Source organism: Hyaena hyaena, unplaced genomic scaffold (genome assembly GCF_003009895.1).
Source record: "Hyaena hyaena isolate Hyena2069 unplaced genomic scaffold, ASM300989v1 scaffold_754, whole genome shotgun sequence".
In the NCBI taxonomy this organism is placed as follows: Eukaryota; Metazoa; Chordata; class Mammalia; order Carnivora; family Hyaenidae; genus Hyaena; species Hyaena hyaena.
The window spans coordinates 592,217-610,376 of NW_024081381.1; the positions used below are offsets into that span (position 1 = coordinate 592,217).

At 50.7% G+C, this 18,160-nt stretch overlaps 2 protein-coding genes across 3 annotated transcripts; one reads left to right on the forward strand and one right to left on the reverse strand.

The window, feature by feature from the left end:
* Positions 1-10,239: 10,239 nt before the first annotated feature.
* Positions 10,240-14,347, reverse strand: TIMM17B (translocase of inner mitochondrial membrane 17B). The gene is made up of 6 exons (XM_039218275.1): positions 14,248-14,347; positions 13,283-13,382; positions 12,064-12,127; positions 10,907-11,035; positions 10,711-10,821; positions 10,240-10,615 (listed from the first exon to the last, which is right to left on the reverse strand). The coding sequence occupies exons 1-6, from the start codon at positions 14,271-14,273 to the stop codon at positions 10,527-10,529; spliced, it is 519 nt and encodes a 172-aa protein (XP_039074206.1). The 5' UTR covers positions 14,274-14,347; the 3' UTR covers positions 10,240-10,526.
* Positions 14,348-14,459: 112 nt separating this feature from the next.
* On the forward strand, positions 14,460-18,159 carry PQBP1 (polyglutamine binding protein 1). Of its 2 annotated transcripts, none has more exons than XM_039218273.1 (7): positions 14,460-14,605; positions 15,012-15,096; positions 16,532-16,643; positions 16,882-16,994; positions 17,174-17,458; positions 17,692-17,755; positions 17,929-18,159. In XM_039218273.1, exons 2-7 carry the CDS (start codon positions 15,030-15,032, stop codon positions 18,083-18,085), a joined length of 798 nt encoding a protein of 265 aa, XP_039074204.1. In that variant the 5' UTR covers positions 14,460-14,605; positions 15,012-15,029; the 3' UTR covers positions 18,086-18,159. The 2 variants fall into 2 exon arrangements, with proteins under 2 accessions (XP_039074204.1, XP_039074205.1); XM_039218274.1 differs by lacking the exon at positions 14,460-14,605 and adding an exon at positions 14,615-14,829.
* Position 18,160: the final 1 nt, after the last annotated feature.

Consider the following 18,160-nt stretch of genomic DNA (forward strand, 5'->3'; position numbering starts at 1 on the left):
ACAATTTTTAATTATTTTTTAAATTAAAAAAGTTTTGAGAGAGAGAGTGGGGGAGGAGCAGAGAGAGAGAGAGGGAGAGAGAGAATTCCAAGCAGGGATAGTGCAGAGCCTGACTTAGGGCTCTTGCTTGTTTTCTCAGACCATGGCTACTACTCTGAATTTGATTTCACCATCTTTCTCTCTCAGGCAAACACACTCATCCACCTGACAAAAATTTCATAGCTATTTTTTTTTTAATTTTTAATGTATATTTTTGAGAGAGAGAGAGAGAGACAGATAGACTGTGAGCAGGGGAGGGCCAGAGAAAGAGAGAGAGACAGGATCTGAAGTAGGCTCCAGGCTCCGAGCTGTCAGCACAGAGCCTGACCACAGGGCTCAAACTTACGAACTGTGAGATCATGACCTGAGCCGAGGTCGGACACCCAACTGACTGAGCCACCCAGGCGCCTCATTCATAGCTATTGTTTTAAATAGCTTTCAGCTACTCTGAAAGTAGATTTCTTTCTTATCGGTCCCTTCTGGTACTAACATTTCCCTCAAAAAATTAATCCCAGCCCTTTGTCCTGTAAAAATTGGACACTGACCTCTCATAATGACCCAATCAGCAAGACCTAGACCATCAGAAGTGGGAACTAGCTTTGGGGCATTTTGTTCTTTTCAGAGAGACTCCAGACTGTTTTGCTGCTACTGTTTAACTCCAACTCAAGAAATCTTCCCCTTTTGGGGGACACAAATGGTCTTTTCCCTGTTGTAATAAATGATACATATACTCTCAATCCAGTCCTTCTCCACCAGGATACTTAACCTCTACTGAAGCAGACATGCAGCTTACACTGCCTGCTGCAACACTACCTTATCCAGTGTATTCAGGATAATTGTTCCAGACATTCGGATATGTAAAACTCCCACCGTCTCATGGGCCATGTTTCCCTGAGGATATCCAGAGATCTCTAAAGATGAGGCAAGCATAAGCTTCTTGGAACTGCCAGTAGAAATGAGTAGGGAAAGGGTTACATTAGACAGGGAGAGAGAGAGACCTTCAGGGAGGCCGGATGCGGCACAGGTGGGAGGCTGAGGAAGTGGCAGCAGCAGCGGAGTTTGGGGAAGAGGGTGAGACACACGTGGTCCGGACCCGCCGGGGCTAGGTGCCATGAGTGGAGTCTCTCACACTTTCTGACAAGGTCCCCGTAAAAAGCCAGGGACAGAAATCCCCAGCCGCTACCCACTCAGGACCCTTCTCACTCTTGAGAGCTTTGTACTTTCCCTCATTAAACTCTACGGCTTTGCTCACTCTCCGTTGTCATCCATCCACGAGATTCATTCCTCGACTCTGTGACAGACAAGGACCAGCGTCCCTCCCACCCTCCGGTAACAGAAATAGGGGCTCTGTTCTCATGACAGCTGCAATTCCCACAGTGGAGATAACAGAATTGGAAAAGGCAGTCCCAAACTTGTCGCTGACCTTAACAGATGTCACATATGACACAACTCCTACTCTAGAAGCCCAACTAACCAGTTTAAATTTAAACTTGCTAGCCAGAGTTGCCACGAGCAATCTCATAACCTCGGACTTCTTTTTGGCTAGCCAAGGGGAAAGGGGGGCTTATGCTTCAGCAAACACTTCTTGGCTACAGGTCAAGTAGGACAATTTTTTTTTAAGTTTCATTTTTAAAAATTTATTTTGAGAGAGATAGAGAGCGAGCAGGGGAGGGGCAGAGAGAGAGGGAGACAGAATCCCAAGCAAGCTCCTCACTGTCAGCACAGAGCCGACTTTGGGCTTGAACTCACAAAGCATGAGATCATGACTGGAGCCGAAATCAAGAGTTGGGTGCTTAACCGACTGAGCCACCCAGGTGCCCCAAGTACAACAATTTCTCTCTCTCTTTTTTTTAATGTTTATTGATTTTTGAGAGAGACAGAGCATGAGCAGGGGAGGGGCAGAGAGAGAGAGGGAGACACAGAATCTGAAGCAGGCTCCAGGTTCTGAGCTGTGAGCACAAAGCCCGACGAGGGGCTTGAACTCACAAACTGTGAAATCATGACCTGAGTCAAAGTCAGATGCTCAACTGGCTGAGACACCCAGGTGCCCCCAAAGTAAAACAACCTCTAATGAGACTAAAATAAAAGCCTCTGGGGCACCAGGTGGCTCAGTCAGTTAAGCATCTGACATTGGCTCAAGTCATGATCTTAGGGTTTGGCTCAGGTCATGATCTTTTAGAGTTTGTGAGTTCAAGCCCCACATCGGTTGAGACCCGGTTCACTTCCTCTTTCTCTGCCCCTGGTGGGATTCTCTCTGTCTCTCCCTCCCTCCCTCTCTCCCTCTGCCCCTCGCTCACTTGTGCCCTGCCAGGAGAGGAGAGGAGAGGAGGGGAGGGGAGGGGAGGAATGGAGAGGGGAGGAATGGAGAGGGAGAGGGAGAGGGAGAGGGAGAGGGAGAGGAAAGGAAAGGCCTCCCTGCTCTCTAGAGATCAGTTGGACTTTGGGACATGTTTCCATGGCCTGAGTCTGAGTTTGGTCACCGAGGCCCTTGTCTCCAAGGTTTGTTGTGAAGACTAATCATCATCTTGTTTCTGGTAACTGCCTGTGCATTTGGCATAGGTATCCTGTCCAGAGTCTGAAATAGTCACTGTGCAGCCCTCGTCACATCAAGGGATTGGACACAAACATCTAACACAAATCCAAATCCTGTAATGTCTTTCCGAACACCCTTAACTGAGATGCTCCATGCTTCCCCATGGTGTGTGTATTCTCCCTTGCTGCAATGAGCTAATACGCCCAGCTTTGTTTAACCATTGGTGTGTTCCTGGTGGTATTTGGCTGAAGTCTAAGGACATTATTTACCTAAAAAGCCCAAGAGAATCATCTAAAAAGCTTCTAGACCTAATAAAGGCGAGCAAGGTGACCAGAAACAAGACCAAATGTGAAATTGAATAGCCTTCCCTTATAGACATTAAAACATTTTTTTTTAATGTTTTATTTATTTCTAGGAGAGACAGAGAGACAGCGTGAGCAGGGGAGGGTCAGAGAGAGAGGGAGTCACAGACTGAAACAGGCTCCAGGCTCCGAGCTGGCAGTCAGCACAGAGCCCGACGCGGGGCTCCAACCCACGAACCGCGAGATCATGACCTAAGCGAAAGTCGGACGCTCAACCGACTAAGCCACCCAGGCGTCCCGACATTAAAACATTTTTAAATGTAATAGAAAAGGACATTGTTCATCATAAGAAAATCCATCAACTTCCTGTGAATGCCCTGAGCAAGAAAAGTATGAGCTCTACACATTTTTTCAGAAGAAAAAACAAATTGGTTCTGAAGGAATGGAAAGAGATATCGTGTTCCAGGCATGAAGAATCAACACTGAAGAAATGGGTCCCCGAATTAATCTATATATTCAATTTAATACCAGTAGAAGAATCCTTTTTCATCTCCTAAATTATGAAATATTTTCAAATGGACAGTGATCTGCAGAAGATAATGATACAATGGACACCTGTGAACTCTCATCATTTTCTCATTTGCCTCAATTTTTTTGTTTTTTTGTAAGAAACAAAACATTCTGGGCCACGTGGGTGGCTCAGCTGGTTAAGTGTCTGACTCTTGATTTTGGCTCAGGTCATGATCTCACGATTTGTGAGGTCTGCACTGACAGCAAGGAGGCTGCTTGGGATTTGGAATTCTCTCTCTACCCCTCCCCTGCTCGTGCGCTCGCTCTCAAATTAAAGAAAGAAAGAAAAAGAATCAAAATATTTCAGCTCCAGCTGAAACCTATCCCTCCATGCAATTCTCTCTTGCCTTCGTCCGCTGAAGTAAGTGCAATTCTGAGTTTATTATGGATCATTTTCTTGCATCTTTTTATTCTTTTATTATATAATTAGGGATCCATGAACTGCATATATTGTTTGCATGTGTTGAAAACAAATATACTCTACATAGCAGTCTTTGACTTTCCTTCTTCTGTCTCATACTGTAGGCTTGAGAATGATCCATGTTGATACAGACATGTGTCTCTAGTTCAAATTTAACTCTTTAGTGAGATATACATACATAAAAGTCAATGTTGGAAGAGTCCAATCTGATGAATTTTTTTAAGTTTATTTATTTTTGAGAGAAGAGAGGGCGAGTGCATGTGCAAGAGAGAGCAGGGGTGGGGCTCCTGGGTGGCTCAGTCAGTTGAGCATCTGACTTCAGCTCAGGTCATGATCTCACAGTTTGTGGGTTTGAGCCCCACATCGGGCTCTGTGTTAACAGCTTGGAGCCTGGAGCCTGCTTCAAATTCTGTGTCTCCCTCTCTCTCTGTTCCTCCCCCACTCTCCCTTTTTCTTAAAAATAAATAAACATTAAAAAATTAAATAAAAAAGAGAGAGCAGGGGAGGGGCAGAGAGAGAGAGAGGGAGAGAGAGCATCCCAAAGAGTCTCCACACTGTCAGCACACAGCCTGACGCGGGGCTTGAACTCACGAAATCGCAAGATCATGACCTGAGCCGAGATGAAGAGTCGGAGGCTTAACCGACTGAGCCACCCAAGCGTCCCATGAATGTTCTTAAGTTGAATGCACATGATCATCTCAGATGACTGTGTGTATGCCCAAGATTGCTGCCATCTTGCTCTCCATGGAGTCACAGAGATTACTGAGATTATTACTTTAACAAAGGGAGCTCAGGAATTGTTACTATGGCCTGAGACAAACCTTCAAATGACACCTGTTATGACTGATGATCATGTATTGTAAATTAGGGTGCAAAACACATCTCTGAAACTCTAAGTGCTATAAATATGGATATAAATCAATGCCAGCTTTGCCACTTTCAAGGCAGTGTAACCGTGGGTGAGTTCCTTTACCTCTTCGTGGATTCAGTTTCCTCCTATATATAATGAAGGTAACAAAAGGAAGGTTTCTCTGTCCCGTCAGAAGGGATCATTGGCCCACCCTTCTTCTTCTGCATGCTCTCAGGTAATTTGATGACACTGCAGATTCTCTGGAGGTGGCTCCCATTGTCAGCTGCAGAGGTTGGCCCCAAATGGGCTCCTTAACATCACCAGAGAATTGCTTTCTAAAGGTGTATCCACAGGCGAGGCTGCCCTCCCACCCACTTCAATGACTTGAGGTGCTGGGGTCTGGGGCTGGTAGAGCTGCCCTGTCTAGTCAGGCCCTGTTCTCTGATTGCCACTAAGAAAACAAAGGAGGGGTGCCTGGGTGGCTCAGTTGATTAAGTGTCTGACTTCAGCTCAGGTCATGATCTTGAGGTTCGTGGGTTCTAGTCCTGTGTCGGGCTCTGTGCTGGTGGTACGGAACCTGCTTGGGGTTGTCTCCCTTCCTCTCTGCCCCTTCCTCACTTGTACTCTCTCTCTCAAAATAAATAAGTAAGGGGGCGCCTGGGTGGCTTAGTCGGTTAAGCGTCCGACTTTCAGTTAGGTCATGATCTCACGGTTCGTGGGTTCGAGCCCCGCATCGGGCTCTGTGCTGACTGCCAGCTCAGAGCCTGGAGCCTGTTTCAGTCTGTGACTCCCTCTCTCTCTGACCCTCCCCTGCTCACGCTGTCTCTCTCTCTCTCTCTCTCCTAGAAATAAATAAAACATTTAAAAAAATTTTTTTAAAAATAAATAAGTAAGCTTAAAAAGAGAAAAAGGAAATAAGAACACTCAGACCAGCAACCCCCAGACGCAGGATAAGGTGTGTGTCCAGCTTTCTTGTCTCTCTTGCTTTCTCTCTCCCTCTCTTTTTCTCCCACTGCTTTGTTTTGTTGTCTCTCCCTACCCCTATTCAACCACCCCCCAACACACACTGTCTGTCTGACTCTCCCAATCTTTATATCTATCTCCCCACTTACATTCTCTTTTCCCCTCTTCTTCACTTGTCATACTGTTTTTTTTTTTCTCTTTCTTGGTATCTTTCTGCATCTGTCTCTCTCTTGATGTCTCTGTAAACTCTGGCTTCTCTTTGTCTCAGTACGTCTCTGTGTCTGTCCCTATTCTTTCTATTTTCTTTGTGTCTAATTTCCCCATGTCTGTCTCCCCAGCCTCTCCAGGTCTATGCTTTATTATTATTTTTTAAATGTTTTATTTATTTCTAGGAGAGAGACTGAGCGAGCGTGAGCAGGGGAAGGGTCAGAAAGAGGGAGTCACAGACTCCGAAACAGGCTCCAGGCTCCGAACCGGCAGTCAGCACAGAGCCCGACGCGGGGCTCGAACCCACGAACCGCGAGATCATGACCCAAGCGAAAGTCGGATGCTTAACCGACTACGCCACCCAGGCGCCCCTCCAGGTCTATGCTTTAGACAGTGATTCCCTACCCCACTATCATGGCTGGACCTGCTTGTATATCCCTGACTCTGTCCATCTTTCTAACCCTTCTTGTCCACCAAATATTCCCCCCACCCTCTGCCCCATGCACAATCAGGGGATGGCAAACCCAGGGGCCACAGGGAGTGTGAGAGCCACCAGCCAGGGATCGAAGTAGCGAAATGGGGAAGGAGGTCTGAGATACAGATGAAGGCAGATGGAGGGTGACTTGGGGCCAAGGGGCGGGGGTTGGGGAATCGGGATAAGAAGATAGAAAGAGAGAACTTGAGGGAGAGGCATGAAATCCTTATTGGAAGCAGATGGGATTAGAAATGGGAGCGAGACCGCAGCAACTTCTTACTTGACACATCCCCAAAAGCAAGGGAATCAAGAGCAAAAGTAAATGATTGGGACCTCATCAAGATTAAAAGCTTCTGCACAGCCAAGGAAACAACCCAGAAAACTAATAGGCAACCAATGGAATGGGAAAAGATAGTTGCAAATGACATATCAGATAAAGGGTTAATATCCAGAATCTATAAGGAACTCACCAAACTACACGCCCGAAAAACAAACAACCCAGTGAAGAAATGGGCAGAAGATATGAACAGACACTTCTCCAAAGAGGACATCCAGATGGCCAACAGACACATGAAACGATGCTCAGCATCCCTCCTCATCAGGGAAATACAAATCAAAACCACACTGAGATACCACCTCACGCCAGTCAGAGTGGCTAAAATGAGCAAATCAGAGAACTCTAGATGCTGGCGAGGATGTGGAGAAACGGGCACCCTCCTACACTGTTGGTGGGAATGTAAACTGGTACAGCCCCTCTGGAAAACAGTGTGGAGGTTCCTCAGGAAACTAACAATAGAACTCCCCTATGACCCAGCAATAGCACTGCTAGGAATTTACCCAAGGGATACAGAAATGCTGAGGCATAGGAGCACATGTACCCCAATGTTCATAGCAGCACTCTCCACAATAGCTAAAACATGGAAAGAGCCTAAGTGTCCATCAACAGATGAATGGATCAAGAAGATGTGGTTTATCTATACCATGGAATACTACATGGCAATGAGAAACAATGAAATCTGGCCATGTGTAGCAACATGGATGGACCTTGAGGGTGTTATGCTGAGCGAAATAAGTCAGGCAGAGAAGGACAAATATCATATGTTTGCACGTATAGGAGGATTAGGAGGAACTTGACGGAGGAACAAGGGGGAGAAGAAGGGCGGAAATGGTGGGGGAAAGGGAGAGAGGCAAACCATGAGAGACTCTTGAATGCTGACAAAAACTGAGGACTGATGGATGTGGGGGGGAGGGGGGATGGGCATGGAGGAGGACACTTGTGGGGATGAGCACTGAGTGTTATGTGGAAACTAATTTGACAATAAACTATTTGTAAAAAAAAAAAAAAAAGAAAGAAATGGGAGTGAGAGATAGCCACAGGGAGAAAGAAAGGATGTAGGTCAGGGGCACCTTTTCTGCTTCTCTGAGGCCCCTCAGCTAAAGGGTAATGGCGGGGGGCCTGAGAGCCCTTCAGCCCAGCTCACAGCTACAACGCTGCCTCACCTTCTTTCCTGCGGTTTCCTCCACCTGGTGCTGATGGTCTTCCCACATCCCTGCCTGCATCTCTGACCCTCACACAGCTTCTTCTGGTTTCTGTCTCTGTCCTTTCTCCTCTCTTTTCCTTATCTCCCATATGTCCCTTTCTGCCTCCATCTCTTTCTACGTTCCCATTAGTGTTTCTGTCTCCCTACGTGTATATCTCTCGGCTTCTATTTCTCTGTTTATCTCTCTCCATCTGTTTCTGTCTCCCTCTTGCTTATCCATCTATCGCCTTCCCTTGGTCTCTGTAGTCCCTCCTGATAAGAACTGCCCAGGATCCATCCTCGTATTCCCTTCTTTGAGAAAGAGAAACTGCCTGTGGGCCCAGACCCGACCTGGCCGCGGCTCCTTGGCCGGCTCCAGCTCGGGGGGCCTGGGTGACTCTGGGGGCCCCTGGACCAGCTAGGGGCTCCACGGACGCCAGGCCCCCACGGAGGCCCGACACCGCCCAGAGCAGCCCAACACACCCACCGGAAGCCCAGAGCCTCGGTTGCTAAGTCTGGTCCTCCGCTACCAAAGCTGACACTGACCTTGCCCCCACAGCTGGCGGCCAGAGGAGCCAGAGCATAAGGGCTTGGAGGTGGCCATGAACTGTGCCAAGGCCCCGCGAGTCCCACTGCCTTCCAGAACCGGAGGCAGCGATCAGGGACCCCGGGTTGGGAGAGGAGGTCGAGCACCTGGAGTTTTGAGGAACCTGAAGGGGCAGGACCTCAAGGTGGGAAGAGTATGTGTCTATTGGTTGGGGAAACTGCAGGTGTTAAGGCGCCTGTAACAGCCGAGCCCATTTGGAGGGGACCTGAGAGATACAGTAGGGACGGAGCCTCAGAGGACAGGTATGAAAGGCAAGAAGGAGCCAGGGCCTGGAGGTACAGGTCTGTGGATAACACAGCCACATGAGTGGGGTGGACGGGAAAGGCTGGGAGGCGCTGGTGGGGCAGTGTTTGATAGGGGCAGGATGGGGTTCGGTAATACGAGGCGGGGGAGGGACAGGGGAATGGGGCCTGATGGTGAAGGAAGCAGGGTCTTCCACGGAAGTGGCAAGACCAACAAGGCCCAGAAAGGATCCTGGGATACCCTGGGCCTGATGGGCCCCAAAGATTATGTGTGTCACTGCTGCTGCTGTGCCTGCCCATGGAGCTTCGAGTTTGAGGCCAGGGCCCTGCGAGGGCTGCGTGCACAGTGCTGGCGGTCCACCCTCACCTTGCTTCCTCAGGTGGTCTTCAGTCTGGTGACTGCATAATGTCTGCACTGATGCACTCAAGTAGGCAGTGTTGCTACCATTGAGGCCTTGAAGCCACTGGGAGATCAGGGACTCCATAGTTTCACCCCCAGGAAACGATTTTGGATAAGGACATCACCTCTTTTTAATGGCTTGCACAGAAAAGACAGTTCTTAAGTCTCCCATGAGGCCACTCAGTGGTGACAATGGTTGCCCTGTATGTAGGGGCTTGAATGGAAGAGACAGTGTTTTGGGCCAAAGTCCATCCAGAAAAATCTCTTTCTCATAACCCCCCCTTCCCCAATATGAAAACTTCTTTCTGGTTATTTTACGGTTGCCCTTAAAAAAATCACAGGTGTGCCTGGGTGGCTCAGAGAAGTGTCCGACTTCGGCTCAGGTCATGATCTCACAGTTCCGAATTGGAGCCCCGCGCTGGGCTCTGTGCTGACAGCTCAGAGCCTGGAGCCTGCTTTGGATTCTGTCTCCCCCTTTCTTTCTTTGCTCCTCCTCCACTCATGCTCCGTCTCTCTCTCCCTCTCTCAAAAATAAACACTAAAAAATTACAATACTGACCATCACAGAGCACAAGTATCTGTGTAGAGAAGAGACTGACACAGGGCATCTTCCTCAAGAAAGCTGGGTCCCTCGGACCCCTACTTCCATCCCAAGTTCACAGTAAGGCCACACAGAGGGAGATTACCTTCATAAATTGGGTGACTGGTATCCAGAAAGCCAGAATTCATTGTGAGGTCAGATTCCCAGCCTTAGCAATGAGGGGCATGGGAGGGAGGGGCCAGGGTACTGGTGTGCATGTGGGGGTCATGGGCCCAAGGTGCAGAACTGCCCCGCTCCCCCACCCAGCAATCCTTCCATTTACTCACTTCTTTCCCAAGCCTGTTCCCCTGTTTGCTCATGATTCATCAAGGGGCCCCCACATATCCTTATTCATGTACTTATTCACATCTTGATTCATTCCCCCTCCTGCTCATCCATCCCACAAACATTTATTAGAGCCCACTCTCTGTGGGATTCCAAATCTTAAGGCTTCTGAGTCCCTGAAGAGCGCTCTGCCCCTTGTCCTTAAGGAGGGGGCTCCCACGGATGACTCAAGGAATACATACACAGGCATTTCAAAACTGGCTTTAAATACTCATCAGGGCGCCATGAAAAGGGGATGGGGTGAGAACTTGTTACATATGAGTATGGGGTTGGGGTGCCCTGAGAGAGAAGGGGACCCATCCGTCAGGGCAGCTGGGGTGCCCCACCCCCACCCTGGGACAAGGAAGCAGAGTAGAAGCCCTCTCTGGAGGGTCCCAGGGCCAACTGGGAGCCAGCCCTCCCTTCGAGGTAGATCATCGGGGAGGGAACGGAGGAAGAGCTCCCATGGTGGTGATGAGAGGCAGTCACTTCCTCAGTGGTATTGCTGATAGCTGGGATAGCCTGGGGCTGGGGTACCCTCCTTAGGGGGCAGCTGGCTGGGGTCCTCCAGGAACGGGGGTGCTGGAGAGGAAAGAATCAGGTAAGGGTAAGAGGCAGCACACAGGCAGAGCAGAGCATCCTTCCCCTCTCCCTGAGAGCGTCGGCCAGGTACTCACCATTGCGGAACTGTTGGGCAGTGTAGCGAGTGAGGAGGATGCCAACACCCTCTATGAGGGCCAGAAGGATGCCCCCCATCATTGCCGAGCCCACCATGGCCAATGGGCCACCTGGGAGAGTGAAGAGGCAGGGAGAAAGAGGTGAGGGAGGCAGAACAGGGCAGAAGGGGCTGGGGCCGGGGACCGGGGCACTCACTGCGGGCAGCCAGCACAGCCCCAGTCAATGCTCCACTGGTGATGGAGTTCCAGGGATCTTCCTTGCCCCTCAGCCGCACCAGGCCGCAGTCAATGGTGGAGAACAGGCCCCCCCACACCGCGAAGCTACCTGCAGGGAGACCGAGGCCTGATTAGTGTTCCCAAGGAATCCCAAGAATCCACAGCACAGGGTCTGGGGACCTCCAAGGCCTGAACGCGCTGGCAATGAATGGGCAGAAAAACCCAGACACAAAGACAGACTACTGAAGTCCCACGGGATATTCCCCATCTGCCACTGTGACTGCTCCTTCTTCAAGCGCCCGATAATCTCCAGCAACATCCCCTTTACATTCGTAAGGGTCTAGCAAGTGTTTGCAAGCAGATTTATCTTCTCTATGGCTTTTAAGAGAACTACTTTGATCTTCCTAACCATCGCACAGAGTTGGGAATTCCGATCTTGGTTTAAGAGAGAAGAAAGCAGGTTAGGAAAGCCAGTTAACAGGATAGTTAAAGGCCTTACTCAGGACCTGTTCTAGGCACTGCACGTGATCTGACTTCTGAAGTCTTAAATTCGTTCATATTATTCAAGTGCTTAGCAGAACAACCGGCACTTAGCCAAATACGACGTAAATTACGGAAATTACAAAACAACTTAGGTGGTTATTGCTATCATCATCCCCATGTTACAGATGAGGTTTGGAGAGGTTAAGCCACAAGCCCAAAGTCATACATCAGAGAAGATCCGGGGCCTGGATTTAAACTCCAGAATTGGGGCGCCTGGGTGGCTTAGTCGGTTAAGCGTCCGACTTTCACTTAGGTCATGATCTCACGGTTCGTGGGTTCGAGCCCCGCGTCGGGCTCTGTGCTGACTGCCAGCTCAGAGCCTGGAGCCTGTTTCAGTCTGTGACTCCCTCTCTCTCTGACCCTCCCCTGCTCACGCTGTCTCTCTCTCTCTCCTAGAAATAAATAAAAATATTTAAAAAAAAAAATAATAAACTCCAGAATTGAAATACTCGCCCCCTCCGAAACATCAGTGACCCAGAAGTCCCCAGGTGGAGTTGGGGCTGGAATCTGTACTCCCAATTTGCAGTCTATGCCCAAAGGAGCAACCACCCCCAACTGGGCTTCACATCTCCTAGGTCTCTCCAAGCCTCTCACCTCCAATCTGGGGGGCTCGGATCCTCACGGCGTTGACACTACCTCTCAATCGGTGCCGTATTCCCTGGGAAAAGTGAGGAGGTGGGGAGTCAGAACAGGGATGAGGTCCCTGGCATACAGGGTTTCTAGCTCTTAAGAAAGGCAGCGTGATGGATTAGGGGTATCAGGAAGAGAAATGTGGAGAAGTGGCCAAGAACTAGGAGGCTGGGGAGCACTCTAACACGGGTGTCCTCAGACCTGCACTGAGAAGTTGTTATTCGTTCAATGATTACTAGCACCTAAGTGCCAGGCACCATGCTGTAATGCAGGGATAGTGAAGGAAACAGACCTTAGCCCCTGCCCCCTCAGAACTCATGTTATAGTGGGAGAGACAGATTCCCCAGCAGAAGTACAGATAAACAAGATGCTTCAGACAGCAATACATACTCTAGAGGAAATAGGATCAAGAGATATAACACTGAGGGTCAGGAAAGGATTCCAAAGGAGGGGGCATATGTGCTGAGACCTTGAGGATGAGAACAGGAAACCTGGACAAGGATCCAGGAAAGTGTGTCAGGAGTTGAGGGGAGGGACAGGACTAGATATGTAAGTTGCAGGGACCTTGGCAAATGGATGGCATTTAAAGCCATGACATTTGAGAAGATCTTGGGAGAGGGTGGTCAGAGAGAGAGAATTGATTAGGTTAAATTAAAAGCATTTTAATTTTAAAATGCCTGGCTGGCTGGGTCAGTAGACCACATGACGCTCGATCTCAGGGTGGTTCATGAGTTCGAGCTCCACGCTGGGCATTAAGCCTACTTAAAAAAAATAAATAAGGAAGAAATAAAAGCATTTTTCTTAACTTTACGGCGGTGCTTCTCCTGCCAGTTAAACTCCTGTCATGTCTCGGTACAGGTTTGACCCAGAATCCGCCTCTGGGTAAAATCTTTCTGGCTTTACACAAACAGGATTTGGTAATGATCGTTTTGACAGCACAGCATTTCCACAGAGGAGCTCCAGTTGCGTGGTGGGGGAGAGGGGGTGGTGGTGAGGGACATGCGGCCCTGTCTGCAGTTCTCCCCAAACCACATATCCTGGAGCCAGGCAGGGCACACGGTAGGTGAGCAGGCATTGTAATGAGTAAGTGCATACGACTGGCAGCTCCAAGCACTTTTCAGAGCAATATCCCATGTGGGCAAGGAAGGACCCCCTGCACCACCCACGGAAGGCCGCAACTCACGACAGGGGCATTGCGGAAGCCCTTGATGGCCTGGAAAACTCCACCACCGATGACGCCCATAGTGAAGGCTCCACCGCAATCGTCCACAATTCGCCATGGGCTGCAAGCCGGAAAGGGAGGATGGGGTTAAGTGAGCCCCTCGTCCCCCTCTCCCCCCCACCCCCCGCCAGGTCACAGGGACTCTTTCCAACTGGGAGAAACCAAATCACCCGAATGGGAAGCAGCACTTCAGATGAGATTATTTCCCCCCCTCACTTATGCAAGAAATGGTGCAAAAGGGGTAAGGATTAGTCTTTGCCCGGCCCGCACCTCCCCCTGCAGCCAACCAAGGAATCAGCCAACTGCTTCACTACCATCAACAGATTAAGTGAACTCATGCTAGCAGAGTGGGCACGTGTAAATCAGCGTTACCTAAGTGTTAATTTGCTAGTGATGCTATTAAAGCGGTAAACGGCCGCAACCCCCGTCTCCGACGATGAGCACGTCCAGCCAAACCCCTCCCGCCGCCGCTGGTAAAAACCAAAAACGGACCGTGGGGAGGACCCAGCTCGTCCACAATAGGCTCACCCAGGACCCGCCCCCATCAACTAAAGCGACTAGGGAAAAAACACGCGTGGTAACCCTGGGGATTTCCACTCGACACCGCGCCACCCCCCGGCTGGAATGGATTCGGCCAGCGTGTCTCTTTTCGTTAACAAAGAGGGACTGGGGAGATACGGAGTCGAGGGGAACGTGGAGTGGTCGGTCCTGCGCGGCACCTTCTCCAGGCACACGGCCGTTGGCCCCTCTTAACGGAGCCCGCGTGGGAGGAACGGAGCTGAGAGTAGCGGAAGGAGACCACAAATGTCTCAGAGTCTCCCGGGTCTGGGACGTGGCGCGGTGTGGCCGGCGCCTCCCCCGCCCGCCTCCCACAGCTGGCCCTGGCGCCGCAGCAACAGTCCCGAGGCCTGTGCCCATCGCCGTACCAAGGCTCGCGAGCGTACTCCTCCATGGCGCCGGCGTCCGGCCGCGCAGTCTGGCTAAAGCCCGGCCGGGCCACGCCTCCACTGTAAACGCACACAGGCGCCGGAGCTTGCCACCTATTCCAGGACAGCGATTGGGTCGTTTTGCCGCTCGTCACGACAAGTTCACACTATCATTGGCCATCCAGGTTTACGTCACTGCACTGCAGCCCAAACGTCCTCCAGTTACTTCAAGGCTCAGGGAGAGACGACCTCATTCTGGGCTTTGGCAGAAGGCAGTCGTATGGCCCTGGCGATCTCAGCGGCGACAAGAGAGAGGCAGCCCGTCTGACAGCCTTCTGCTACTCGCGTGACTGTATTGGTAGTGTCGGGGTGGGCTCATTGTTTTGGAGCTGGAGGAAGGGCTGCGCTTTGCTCCCCCACCCCAGCGCCTTGGTTCCTCCTACCCAGCAGTCTTTGGGGGAAGTTGGGTGAGCCCATTCCTAGGGCGCGGGGGAACTGAGCTTGGCCCCTTTGGCGGTGGGCGGAGCCTGAGCCTGGGAGAACAACTGGGTCCTGGAACACCCAGCCTGGAGGGGAGGGTTGGTGAGTTTTGGTGGCATTGCCACCTATCTTCCATCTTTTAGCGCATAGGTTCCGTCCACCCAGCTTTTGGTGCAGGTGGGTAAGCGGGGGTCCAGATGAGCACATGGCCGCTTGGTTTTAGGATTGGGGATTTGAATTCTCACTTTAGCTGTTTTTTTGCCTGCCTGTCCGTCCATCCCTAGGTCTGTCGGCTCTCCGCTATGCCGCTGCCTGTTGCGCTGCAGACCCGCTTGGCCAAGAGAGGCATCCTCAAACATCTGGAGCCCGGTGAGCGAACTAAGAGCAGATGGGCCTACCATGTGCCAGGCTTGACAGGCACTTTGTTGTTGATACTGCCATATGATACCTAGCATGGGCCTTACCACGAATCAAGCAGTGGGGTGGTGGGCATTTCACTGATAACAATATGGGTTCCTGATGTCCATTCCTGTTTCATCCTTAATACTGGCAGCTAGTGTCATGTGCAGTCCATCAGAAAATCCGTGGAAGTGATTATAAAGTATATAACACTAAGGTCAGCTGGCAAGGGTAAAAGGAAAATATGATACTGAGACTTTGTTCTTTATCCTACTGGTTGACACCATTATTTCAGACCTATTGTGGTGCGAAGCATTATGCTAGTAGTGATCTATGCCTCATTGTGACCAAACCAGTGGCTGACCCGTATTTGGGGCCTAAGTGCTTGGTGTACACATTATGGTTAACAGTAAAAAATCATGATAGGCTCTATCATTTACATGCCTACTGTGCTGCTGCCAATATTTACACCTCATGGTCAGTTATAGTAAAAGCTGGAGTTTGTTTTGGGCTGCAGTGTGCTAGGCACTGGAAAGTACATCTTATTTTCATCTTCTTGATAAATGACATCTATCGCAAGCTACTGTGTGCCAAGCATAGATCTTGCGGTTAATAATACTGATAATGATCATCGATCATCTATTTTAAAATTGAGTACCAAGCCCTGTGTTGATGGTATATGTATCTTACTAACGGTATTGATGCTTACAGCTGACATCTTCTCGGGCCCATTGTGTGACAGGCAGCATACTGTTGCTGACATATACATTTACTTGTTAGTTAGATCCACAGCTGAAATCTGTGGTAAGGCCTACTGATGGTCATGCACTGAGCTGACAACCTATGCCTTTTTATTCTACTGCTAGTGCCAACTGTTGCAGGCCTACTGTGTGTCAGGCCTAGGAACTGAATGGATTCAGAGCAGTGTTTGGACCAATCCCTTGCTACCCAGACAGAGTCCAAAATCCTATCTTTGTCAAGCTTGGGAACTGAACAGATTTGGACATATTTTCAGCTAAACCCTGTACTGTTCAAACTCATTTTACCCAAATAAATTTGGATAGCATGGTGTCACGTGCTTCCTGAACGCAGGCGCTGGAGGAAACATTTGTTTTGATGAAGCCCTATCTAAATTCTGAAACTAGATAGGTTTGGGTGACAGTATCAAATCTTACCTGAGCCCAGAAATAGAAAGGATTTAGGCTAGGTTTTTGGCAAATCTTCAGACACTTGGATTTGGAATGTGAGTGACGTCTGCCACCACAGGTGAGACCCGGAACGCACGTGTGTGCGCACACACATACACACACGGTCCATGTGAATCTGAGTGTCTCACCAGGCTCTGAGTGTAGGATGAGAATCCCTCGGGTCCTTACTGCTTTCCTCCATCCCGCTGTCCTGCCAGAACCGGAGGAAGAGATCATTGCTGAGGACTATGATGATGACCCTGTGGACTATGAGGCTACCCGCTTGGAGGGCCTGCCTCCAAGCTGGTACAAGGTGTTTGACCCTTCCTGGTGAGCCTGGGGGACTGGAGCGGGGGGCTGACTTCTGACTTCACCCTTCCTGTGCTGTCCCTGGTCTTGGGGTAAATGGGGAACATAGGGAAGAGGGTTGGGGGCCTTCCCTCTGGGGTCCTGACATGGGGCAAGTATAGGCAGAGATCGGGGAAGTCAAGAGTTGAGGCTACGAGGAGAGGACATCTATGCTGACACTCCTTCCCTCCCTCCCTCCTTCCCTCCCACTGCCCCACAGCGGGCTCCCTTACTACTGGAATGTGGACACAGACCTCGTGTCCTGGCTCTCCCCACATGACCCCAACTCGGTCGTTACCAAATCTGCCAAGAAGCTCAGGAGCAATAATGCAGGTGAGTTGACAGATACAAGGGTGCCTCACGTGCTTTGCAGCTCTCAGAGAGGGATCAGGTAAATGGTCGTGGATCAAAGAGGGGCAGGTGAGGCAGCCAGGCCCATCCCCTGGCAAGGGAGGTTGTTGAAGGCAGAGGCTGCTGGGTCCCGAGTCACTTCAAGGATTTTGTGCCCCCAGACGCTGAGGAGAAGTTGGATCGGAGCCACGAGAAGTCGGAACGGGGCCACGAGAAGCCGGAACGGGGCCACGAGAAGTCGGAACGGGGCCATGAAAAATCAGAGCGGGGCCACGAGAAGTCTGACAGAGATCGAGAGCGTGGTTATGACAAGGTGGACAGAGAGAGAGAGAGGGACAGGGATCGGGATCGTGACCGCGGGTACGACAAAGCGGACTGGGAAGAGAACAAAGAACGGCGCCATCATCGCCGAGAGGAGTTGGCTCCCTACCCCAAGAGCAAGAAGGGTAAGTGGAGCAGCAGGGCCAGGACACGGGCAAGGCAAGTGAGGCACCGCGGGTGAGCCGCGTAAGGGAAGTCCTCGCTTTGCACATGCGACTGCCTGAATCTGGGTCCTGGGCCAAGGTGCTGTGGGCCATGGCAGCCACGGGCTCCATTCCTTCCTGGGATGGGGAAGCTTGGTGATCAGGGGCTCCTCGTGCCTCCACTGAAGACCTCACTCTGTCACCTACTTCCACAGTGGCAAACCGGAAGGATGAAGAGTTAGACCCCATGGACCCCAGTGCATACTCGGATGCACCTCGGTAAGTGACGACGCCTCACGAGCCCTTCTTTCTTTCCTCCTGACTGACTTGTGTCAAAGACCATTCCTTTTCTCCTTTCCCCATCTGTCAGTTGTTGGGAGTAGGGGAGAGTGCCTACCACAACCCACATTCCCAACCCCTGACCCATATTCTCTAACCCTTGTCACCCCCAGGGGCACGTGGTCAACAGGACTCCCCAAGCGGAATGAGGCCAAGACGGGTGCAGACACGACAGCAGCTGGGCCCCTCTTCCAGCAGCGCCCCTACCCGTCTCCAGGGGCTGTGCTCCGGGCCAACGCTGAGGCCTCCCGAACCAAGCAGCAGGACTGAGCCTCCCACTCCCCCACTCCCCACCCCCCACCCCCCCAAGGAGTTTTTAATAAAGGATTTTCGATGGATTCTGAC

Excerpts from the sequence above, each read along its gene's own strand:
- TIMM17B (XM_039218275.1), bottom strand. The coding sequence starts at position 14,273 with ATGGAGGAGTACGCTCGCGAGCCTTG. Across the intron at positions 12,128-13,282 it reads GCTTCCGCAATGCCCCTGTC|GGAATACGGCACCGATTGAG; the intron begins GTGAGTTGCGGC and ends CACTTTTCCCAG. Across the intron at positions 10,616-10,710 it reads TGCCCAACAGTTCCGCAATG|CACCCCCGTTCCTGGAGGAC; the intron begins GTGAGTACCTGG and ends TTTCCTCTCCAG.
- PQBP1 (XM_039218273.1), top strand. The coding sequence starts at position 15,030 with ATGCCGCTGCCTGTTGCGCTGCAGACCCGCTTGGCCAAGAGAGGCATC. Across the intron at positions 15,097-16,531 it reads CCTCAAACATCTGGAGCCCG|AACCGGAGGAAGAGATCATT; the intron begins GTGAGCGAACTA and ends CTGTCCTGCCAG. Across the intron at positions 16,995-17,173 it reads GCTCAGGAGCAATAATGCAG|ACGCTGAGGAGAAGTTGGAT; the intron begins GTGAGTTGACAG and ends TTGTGCCCCCAG.